This window comes from Echeneis naucrates, chromosome 8, assembly GCF_900963305.1.
Source record: "Echeneis naucrates chromosome 8, fEcheNa1.1, whole genome shotgun sequence".
Taxonomy (NCBI): domain Eukaryota; kingdom Metazoa; phylum Chordata; class Actinopteri; order Carangiformes; family Echeneidae; genus Echeneis; species Echeneis naucrates.
The window spans coordinates 9,783,171-9,793,542 of NC_042518.1; the positions used below are offsets into that span (position 1 = coordinate 9,783,171).

Genomic DNA, 10,372 nt, shown 5'->3' on the forward strand with positions numbered 1-10,372 from the left:
GGGTTCATGACATCATGACCTCCAATTTTTGCTTACCCATGCAGATTTATGCTTACAGTATGTGCTTGGTGTTATTGGTAACACTCCTTTTTAACGCCATCGTTTTTCATTAATTATTATAAATGATAATGGTGACATTTCTGAGAAATATTAATGTGTGGGCAGCAATTATCCCTTGAGGACATCACAAGTGTGTTATTATATTGTCACTTGATATCTGGTAAAATATCTATGAAGCCGCCACAAAACACACACAACTGCGTATCACAGCTTCTGAAAATTAAATCAACTACAACTACAATCTTCTCACTGGTGTAAACTTGGATTTAAAAACAACTGAATAACAACAATCACAGTTACACAGCAGAAAAAAAAATGCAATTATGTCCGAGATTATTATTTCTGAAGTGCTGAGAGCACAAATCTACAATAAATCTGCAAGAAAAAAACTATGAATACATAAAACTGAAATCTGTCACAGAGAACAAAAAGGCCCATTTTAAGTCTGGCAGGAAATGTTGTGTTCATGTTTGCTCACATATGTCACACAAGGAAGTTAACTGAGAGAATATGTTTTCGTGGCCATTAAAATTCATTCTGGCTCGCCTGCCTACCACTCATATGGAAGTTAAAGAGCTGTTGAATATTATATGTTCCTACTGTTCCGTTTCACTTTTAAAGGCTGCACTTCATTTCACCGGGGATTAGCCTGTACCTATCAATGCATGAGCACAGGGGAAACGTTGTTTGTTGTTTGGAGGGAGAGCAGCAAAGAATACACACCGACAGGGCAGTTCAAACAGTGTGTATAATTATTCAGAGAACAGAGGCAGGTGTTTATTCCTGTTGACTACAGAGATACAATAGAGCCACACAGCTCTTGTCTCACAGTTGGGCCATGTCCATGTGAGTAAAAATAGCCGTTTGACGGATGCCGTTATCTCCCAATTCACACAACTACTGCCCAACAAAAGCACTCTCTTTCATCCCCCCATCTTTTCTTGTCAGAGTCAAGGTTTTCTTTTTTTTCCCATTTGTTGCGACAAAGTTGTGACGAAGAAAGATTCTTTTAGAAATCATGGGAGGAGCAGTTTCCTTTTCTTTACATAAAGCTCCAAACATTTAAAGATTCAGTCCTCTCAGTATATTTTACAGTCCATTGCAGACAAGCTGCTCAGTAAGTTTCTATTCTAACAGATAATTTAGCGAAACCATGAGGAAGGCACATGAAACCTTGTTTTGAAAAAATGAAACATTAACAGGTTATTTTTAATATATACCATAAGGAATTGATAAACACTTTTGTTGACATAAAGTGACATAAAACGTGGAGTAAAACTGTGAGATGTTACTGATCTCTTTCTCATCAGATCATTATTCAGCAAATCTGTCTGAATGCTATTTACATCACAACGACAGGAATCATCTCAACATACACTTGAGATGATGTGCAACTCCAATACCAGTTTTAATAATGAAATCGTGCCTGTCAATGTTATTCTGACATGAATCACCAAAATGTTTTTAACCGTCACAAAATATCTGTTATCATGAGGCAACTGACCTTCTAATACTGGTTTAAAGTCCTTTCTGCATAAAAAAAAAAACACAACACACAAACGCATCCATAATCGCATCCTGCTTTTTGATTCCATAATTAACTCAATTAAGAAGTGCTTCTAAATGAAAGTGGATCATCTGTTTGTTGGTAAGCAACCCCAGGACTAAGAGGGCGTAATTATGGTGATTACTGCTTAATCAGTGTGGCATAATTGTACTAATGGGTGGAAAGCTGGTGCGTTGCCCATTCTTCCTATTTTGGATGCAGACCATTCACTTAGTGCCAACTGTATACATTCATGTCACAATCCCATTAAAAGGAGTCAGCTCAGCACAGCTGCTCACCCCCACATGAAAACATTCTCTGAAGCACAGCACAAGCAGTTAATGCCATCATTAATATCAGTATAGACCAAAACAACGGTTGCCCTGATACTGAGGCAGTCTGTTTTCCACCAATGTAACGGAGATCCTGTTGTTTCGACCAGGCAAAAAAAAAAGCTCAACATGAAACTTTAGAGTAGATATGGATAAAAAAAAAAAGAATCTTTGTCCTTTCCCCTGCTCCTTTTCTTTTTCTCTCTCTGCTCCAGTTATGCTGCTTTCACCCATCTGACACCACAAGGTTTGTGATTGATGAGGCTTTCTCTAGTGTGGTTTTACAGCAAAGTTTCTCCATCTAACTTCAGCTGCCCTTTATCCCAAGACGTATGAAGATTTCTGTCGCTGCCAATTTCATCTCTCAGAAGCCATTTTCTCAGAAATGCGTAATTTGGTGTTTTGCTTGTGTCTGGCCATGACTTAATGAATCTTTCAACTCTGTAGCACACGGGCGGGATTCCTTTCCACTTGTTAACATGTGATTTAGATTATTGTGTATAACAGGGGGAAAGCTCCAGAGAGAACGGATAATCACCTGTTTGCTCTTAAGTCTATGCTCATGCCCACTGTGTCTCAGAGCTAAAAAAAAAAAAAAAACACATGTAAAGCCACTGCGGCTTAATGGTGAAGCACATTGGGACTTTTTGACTGTGACTAATAAAAATCTGATTTTCACTTGAACACTGAAGCCATCTGTTTGCACAACAAGCACTGTTACACTTTGTACTCTTGTGCTGTCTGTTTGTGTGTTTTGTGTGTGTGGATGGAAGTAATAGAGAAGTCACCTCTCCACATTAATCAAAATGGAGGCAAATCTCTGTAGGAAGCTATGTGGGAAAAAATGTAAATAATAATATGAGACATTTTTTAAGGAGGACAAACAAAAGAAATTATTTCAACAATGGTTTGCGCAAATGGTCTCTCTGATTGGTCTTTTTCTCCACCTTTTAACTGCAATCTAGATGTCAAGGGTGTGCAGGTGGTTGCTGCATGGCATCTTGCTATAATTTTGGGTTTTGTCTTCTTGAGGCCCTCCAGGAAAATATATGTAAATGCTTGAGCCTTGACCCCTGATACTACTTGCATTACCTCTTGCAGTAGTGCCCTTTCACCAACATTAGTGCATTTGGGACAGGAAATAAAAAAATAAAAAAAAGAGGCGAGATTTCCTCACAGTGTGGTTTTGTGTGTTTATGTAAGATGTGACTCAACTCTGCTACAATTATACGAGTCAGTGAAGCAGCCCAGAATGCATCCTTTGTTCCTCTGGCTTCTTTTAGAAATATATTCTTCTTGATTTAATCTTAAAAATATCAGATTGTGGTAGATTTATCCACGGATACATTTCATGAATTGTCTGTCTTATTTATTTAATCCTTTAATTTGTTTGTGACAACAACGCACACCAGAAAAACATGCTGAGTTGATCATTTAATTAGAAAAAGAAGAGCTAAAGAATATAATGTGCTAAACTGAGGGATCATAGGTAAAAAAAAAATCATTTCAAAAAATCTTTGTGCCAAATTATGGAACGTCTCTGGGAGACTGCAGACTTCTCAGACTGCAGTCTCAGACTCATCTCAGACTCATTGTGAAGACACTAATGCAATAAAAATAGCAAGTCTTGCCTAATCCCTACTTGTAGTGAGACGCTGCGGTCCTTGTCAAATATCTAACATGAAGTACAGACTGCTACTGCCCCCCTGGAGCGCAAAGAGATATGGCAGCTGAATCACACCACCGTGCATCTTCCTCTCGCTGTCTCTCTGATAATCCACCAGAGATGAACAGGGGGTTTGTCTTTGTTTTCAGATGGAAACAGAACAACCACCCAACACCCACCCTAGCAAAGACTCAAACACAGCTAAGCACTCTGTGAAAGAGTAATCCCCAATACACAGTGATGCATACTCACATGCTGACTTTTAACACTTACAAGAGGAGCCTTTTTCCCTCCTGCAGTTGTTGAGTGATGAACACTTCAGGTGGCATCTTCACATGCTGCACTCAAAGTACCGTGACAGACAAAGGCTTTTATTTTGTGTCCGAGTGATGAAAATGCACTGAAACCAAATAAGCCCATGGCCAGTGGCATTTGCTGTCTAACTGATGATATTGTTCTTGTTTATTTGTCTCCAGTAACTGGTCTGAATTCAGGATGACACACTGAATTCCAGGAAGCCCACAGCATCACCAGACTGCTACTGATGCCTCCTGAAACCTCATATGAATCCCAGACTGACACATTTATAACCTTCTGGAATAAGTTAGTGCCAGATCTTCATGGCCCTGCACATGATTTTATTTCTACGCACTGCTGCTCAGGGCACCTGAAGACATCTGGAAAAACTGTGCTCAACTGGAAGAGTCACTGTTCCCCCATGATGTTGAAAATAGCAGGAGATCCTCCCCTCCTGGTCAGCGTCAAAGAATTTATAAATGAGTCCCTGAAACACATCCTGACATTTCCCATCAAACTTGCTACACATATTTCCAGACTGGTGAGTAAGAGAAATACCATTTTAATTTTTACAAAAGCTTTACAGGTCAGTCTTACGTCAATGTATTTCAGTCAAGACATGAACCGCAGGACCGCCTAATTGTGAATTTCTTATCTCTGTTCACGTGGCATTACAATTATCATACTTACTGACAGTAATGCACTTTTTGCACAATTTGTTGATATGAAGGAGGGAATTTAAATTATGAATTGAATTCAAGCAAGTTTATCCCTATAACTCCAAATCAGAGTGCTATCTCAAATATGTATACATCCAATTGCTATATTCAATAGGAAATCTAGAGGATTGAAGAATTAAATGTCTTTTTTTTTCCTCCAAAGGTGCTCTTGTATTTGTTACACCATCTATACTGTAATTTGATACATTTAACATCTGCTTAATGTTTTAAATAAAACAGTTATAAGAGCAGTGAAATGCCCCATGTGCATAAATGACAGGAGCCCCAAGAACGGGATAGGAAGTTTAATATATATTTTATTGTCATTAATCAATTGATAAATTGCTAAAAACACTTCAATGAAACTGATTTCGCTTTGAACATTTTTCAGAATACATGTAAAACAGTTGACACTGCAGGGTATTCAACAGCTGATTAAACTTTCCAAAATGGCTTTAAATATTCCGTAATATTTATTTCGTTTTCAGTAGATATACCTGAAGAAAAACACATTTGAGACACATTTGTCTCTTATATCCAGGGAGACGCATCTTTCTCGTCCCTCTATCAGTGTGATTAGTCCCTCAGGAGAGTTTGTGGCCCGAGGTAGAGCCAGAACAAGATGGAGGTGTGAAACACCATCCACCAAGGGAGCACAGGGAATAAAGGTCCATGTTAAACCAGAGCAGGTCCGTTGATGATTGTACAAAGAACGATCACAGCCTCTGGCTTCAACAGGCCACTCAGCAGGGGGGAGAGTGGCAGTGGCGCTGGGAGGGTTCAGGTGTCCGCCGTCATGCAAATCAGCTGTGTAGCTGTTTTATAAGGTCCCCAAGCCCACAGCAGTACCTGACATTTAGGGTCAGCATTAAGAAAAAAAAAGAAAAAAAAAGAATAGCCGCCACAAGGCTTCCCATCTGTCTGCAGTTGTTTTTCCCATCAATTCAGCCATTATTAAATTCATTTTCCAGGTTGTAATCCTTTTTTGGTGAGAAATCATCTCTGGTCAGAAATTAAATGTGTCAGAAGGAGGCTTTTTAAGAAATCCAGCAAATTTCCATAGCCCCCACCAAAAGCAAGTCTTCAGCGGTTGTCTACGTGCAGAATATGAACTTTGCCATTTTCATTTGGGAATGGCTGCCCTTTTATTCTGCTGCAAAAGGGTGGTGGTTTTATCATGAATCCCTTAAGTAATTTAGATGTCCTTTCATGTGGGGAGTTACAGTTTCTCAGAGGAGAGTCCACACAGACACAACAACAAGATAACAGCCTGAGGAGAAGCCCTGACGGTGTTTGTAATGTGTCTTTGCTCTCTGGGAACAGTCTTATTTGACCCTGCAACTAATTAAACTCTTTCGGGGATTAACTCCTCAGTAGATTAGAAACAAGACACAAATTAAAAGATGTGTTTTGGACATGATACAGATGGTGCGTTTGTACTGAGAGAAAACAAGATTAAGTATGGCTTTCCTTAATAAACACTTGGATTTATGAGTTAAGGATGCTCGGTTGGTCAAGTGTTTTTTTCACTTCTATTCTTATCCTTCTCCCATCAGCTCTCTGTTTTCTGCAGCTGTAAAAACATGGAGACAAATCTGTCTTCACCTCTCAACACGACCTCCTTCCCAACTCAACTCCCGCTCAATACCACGGGTTACACCAATGCCACAGGAAAACCCTTCAGCGTGTTTGATGGGTGCGATCATCAGGTGGAGGGCATTCTGTTTGACCTGACCTTGCAGTGCATTAATGTCCTTGTGGGATTCCCTGCCAATTTACTTGTCATTACAGTCCTTGTCCGCAATCGCAAAGAGCCCTCCACCTCGGACATATTCTTGGGCTGTCTGGCCTTCATGGATGCTTATTTTAGTTCCATCCCCCCCATCATCCTCCTTAACCTTTACCACTGGCAGAGCAAAGCGGTGTGGTCTGCCATTAAGTTCTCCTACGGCGTGAAAGACACCAGTGGCCCACTGTTTCTCTCCTGTATCTGCCTGGATCGCTTCGTGGCTGTGCTCTTTCCGATTCTATTTGGGCAGCTCAAAAACATTAAGTACAGGCTGGGCCTCTCGCTGCTGGTATTCTGTCTCACCTTTGCCTATTCAGCGGCAAAGACTGTGGGAGGCCTCCCCAACTTTGAGAAGGTGTTCACCTGTGAAGTCCTGGCGACATTTACATGGATGGTTGTGTGTAACGCTAGCATCCTGTGGGCCCTGAAGAGGTCCCGGGGGGCAGGGAAAGATGAGATGCACCCCATGAAGAAGAAGGCCTTCAAGATGGTTCTGTCTATCCTTTGTATCATTGTGTTTAATTACCTGCCACCTGTGGCACTGTTCCCCTTTGAGGACATCTATACCCCTGATGCGTTTCGCTGTTACGTGCAGCCCGTTGGCTTTGCCTTCCTTAATATAAGCAGCACCATCCAGCCACTTGTTTACTTATCTCGCCAGGAGAAAGCACCATTCCTCTCAGACACCTGCGTTAAGAGGTGCTGCTCCTGTGTCTCTGCAGGAAAGACTCCACCTGCACAAAAACAGAATGTCTGAGTTCTGCGTACTATACATATATAACTAGCTGCAAATTCATGTTTATTTATATATTTCTGTTTTTGTCCACCTTTTTTAAATATGTGATTAGTGATTATTAAAACTCACTTCAGGCACAGCATGTTGTTTTATTGCTGAAAAAAATACATACATATGGGCTAAGATATGCCACCGTAATAAGGAGAGATGTGGAAAAGCTACATTTTAAATTTTATTCTTTCATAAACTACGTGTTCTGGAAATTTATTTTCAACTTGTTTTGAAGCAGTCGTGTTTACTGGAATTGAGCACGTTGAAAATTTTTGTTTGGTTTTGGCGCCATCATGTGTAAGAGAGAGGGAAATAAACATCACCAGTATAAAAACCTCAAAGCACCTTCTGACCTGTATTCTTTCACTTTTATTGATGCAAGTGTTTGTGTCAAGTGAAATGTAACATCGACTTTGTCAAAAGGTTGATCTTCACCGACTCAAACCTGAATGGTTTCATTGTATCATCAGTAGAAAATGTGATAAGACAATATCTAAACCAACCATGAATCCTGTGCCAATACATTTCATTATAGGCTGAATGACATGAATAAATAAATTTGTGATTGCAGGAACCATAGGTCTCTTACACTGTACAGGCTAATCCAGTTTATTTTAGCAAGAAATCAGATTTTGTGAGAGTTGTTTAACACTTTTTAAGAAATATGCTCATTTGCTCAGTCGTTAAAAGTCAGATGAAAGATTGATATGATTTGATCTCTCAAAGCTGTGTATCTTACCATTAAGACTGGAAACTGGATATAGGTGACACACTTCTAGCTGAGCTCAGCTCTAAAGCTCAGCTCTTTGATATATTTTATAGTGTTCTTTAATCTGTACAAAAACTAAAGTTAAAAAAAAAAAAAAAAGCAATTTGCTAATTTGCTTATGTTGTTGACATATTGCATGTCACCCGGTCGATACTTCATACTAAGTCTTGTATCCATAAAAATCTAAGAGGTTTAGTAAGGTATGTGAAGATATTTTTGATAAATGACTTTGTTATTGGCGTAGTATTGTGTTCAGAACTTTCTCGGGCATTATTTTCAATGGGTGGCTGCTCTGTGTGTAAAAGTATGGAAGTAAAGTTTCTGTGAATGTGTGCGTAAATGTAAAAATGACTGTATTGTCCACAGGGTGAAAAAAAGACACCATCCCTTTGTTGTAATCCAACTGCACTTTGATTTGTTTGGGTATTCTTGACAGCGTCAGACGGGTTGGTGGGGAGGTCATGGCCCTGAACTCTCCATCTCGAAAACACAAAGTCCAGAAGCCATTTTCAGGGCGAGCTTCAGTCTCAGTGTTCCTTGGTACGGACAATAAGGCCACGCCCAGGAGCCAGTCCTGATTATTTCCTGTTTCTACAACCCAGTGGTGACTTCCTGATCCAAGTGGGGTCATGGCCACCACTTCTGCACTGATGTGGAAGCGCTCTGGATTGTCAGGGCAACTGCTGGGCTGCTTTGAGTAGTGGAGGGAAGTAAGGTTCTCGGACAGGATGAGGCAAGGGTGTGCTGTGTTTGGGTCCAAGATCACCGGAGCTGAAAGACAATTCGTCAGTCACACAGATCAAAACAGCAAAGAATGAGGTTTTTGTGCGGTTACAAAGTCAAGAAAATGAATCTCCTTCTCACTGTAGTCAATGTAATCCAGCATTTTCTCCCAGACTCTATACTTCAGGTTGCAGAGATGGTTGGTAACGTCCATCAGTAATCCAGACGTGTCGTTAGAACCGAGCACCATGCTATTGCCTCTGTGACAACAGATATGCTGCAATTGGAAAACATCGTAGCTGACACAAACTTAAGTATGAACATGATTTTGTTAACCTACCTGTCCTGAGTGACTTTAAAATTCTGGTAAAGAAAAAAAAATTGTCAATGTGGGAAATCTTTAGAAACGGTACTTAAAAACTTTAAATAATGAGTCGGTTCAAACCTTCAGCAAAACTAAGTCTTCCTCTTTCAGCTGCTCCTGTATGACTGAAATGGTGTCTGTGAGGGACAAAACCTCTGCAGAAAGTTCTTTCATTTTATCCTTAATGACTGCTATCTTCTCTTCCTCCTCCTTTTTCACAGCTGCTAATCTGGCCGACTCCTCTTGGCAGAGGACCTGATGAAGCTGCTTGAACTGACTCTTGATCCGCCGCTGTGTTTCCAGCGCCTGAGACTGAAAGAGATCATTGCAAAGTCTGACTTCTTCTTATTCATAAGAAACAGCCTAAGACCTGTCATGTCACCACACGTTACCTTGATGTACTTGGACATGTCGGTAGAAGTCCTTTGAATCTGTTTGAGGTTGTCCACTTTGTCTTGCAAGACTTTAAGTGATAAAGCAAGTTCGTCCTGAAAGTCAAGGAATCTTCGGTCAGTGAATTGTATCGCAAAGCTTTCAGCATGGCCTGTGTTTACTGTCAAAAGGTAGCACCAAACTTGAGAGACAGCATTCTACCTTTAGGTGTTACTTTACATACCTGACGTTAACAGTCGCTTCAGCAAGCTGGTGTACCACATAAGTTGTCTCGCTGTTTTGTTCCCTTACCTTGCAGTTCATTATTGCCTCTTCGATAGGCGAGCAGTCGTGGGTTTTGTGCAGTTTAGAGGACTGACACACCACACAAATTGGCTGTTTGTCCACCTGACAGAACAGTTTCAGCTTCTCGCCGTGTAGACTGCAGTTGATCCTCCCCTCCCCTCGCTCACTTTGCCCCCTCAGAGCAGACTCACAGATATTTTTTAGAGCCAAATTGGACAGCGGACTGGACTTGGGGGCTTTTTTCCTGCATATGGGACATTCACGTGACCCAGTGTCCCAACAACGCTTCAGACAGGTCCTGCAAAAGCTGTGGCTACATGACAGCAACACGGGGTCTGCAAAGATGTCACAGCACACAGGGCACATCAGGTCCTCCTCGGGTAGTGACATGATCATTATCTTGGCACTTACAGGCAAGTAAAATCCACAGTTCAAAGCAGCAGAAGTCCTTAATGACTCTTCGGCCAGGCAGTAATGTTCCAGCAATCTTCAGAGAGCGCTAACTATATCGCCATTGTTCTTAACACAAAGCAGTAAATGCTCTTGGTTTTCCTGTGACTTCTGAGCGAGTAACTTAAATCATGCGGTGGTGTGAAAAACACAGTATGCAGCAGAGCAGGGAGACAGGAAACAAAACCCTAT

General features: G+C 40.8%; 2 protein-coding genes across 2 annotated transcripts; one reads left to right on the forward strand and one right to left on the reverse strand.

Moving 5' to 3' along the window:
• The first annotated feature begins 6,203 nt into the window (after nucleotides 1–6,203).
• On the forward strand, nucleotides 6,204–7,166 carry LOC115047237 (G-protein coupled receptor 183-like). Its single transcript, XM_029508039.1, has one exon. The coding sequence runs from the start codon at nucleotides 6,204–6,206 to the stop codon at nucleotides 7,164–7,166; it is 963 nt and encodes a 320-aa protein (XP_029363899.1).
• A 383-nt stretch (nucleotides 7,167–7,549) lies between these two features.
• Nucleotides 7,550–10,338, reverse strand: LOC115047616 (nuclear factor 7, brain). The gene is made up of 6 exons (XM_029508666.1): nucleotides 9,737–10,338; nucleotides 9,445–9,540; nucleotides 9,134–9,364; nucleotides 9,029–9,051; nucleotides 8,830–8,948; nucleotides 7,550–8,736 (listed from the first exon to the last, which is right to left on the reverse strand). Exons 1-6 carry the CDS (start codon nucleotides 10,124–10,126, stop codon nucleotides 8,198–8,200), a joined length of 1,398 nt encoding a protein of 465 aa, XP_029364526.1. The 5' UTR covers nucleotides 10,127–10,338; the 3' UTR covers nucleotides 7,550–8,197.
• Nucleotides 10,339–10,372: the final 34 nt, after the last annotated feature.

Bases quoted from the DNA above. Each gene is read 5' to 3' on its own strand.
- LOC115047237 (XM_029508039.1), top strand. From the start codon at position 6,204: ATGGAGACAAATCTGTCTTCACCTCTCAACACGACCTCCTTCCCAACT.
- LOC115047616 (XM_029508666.1), bottom strand. From the start codon at position 10,126: ATGATCATGTCACTACCCGAGGAGGACCTGATGTGCCCTGTGTGCTGT. The intron at 9,541-9,736 runs GTAAGGGAACAA...CTTGACTTTCAG, and splicing joins AGGCAATAATGAACTGCAAG to GACGAACTTGCTTTATCACT. The intron at 9,365-9,444 runs GTAACGTGTGGT...GATCTCTTTCAG, and splicing joins ACATGTCCAAGTACATCAAG to TCTCAGGCGCTGGAAACACA.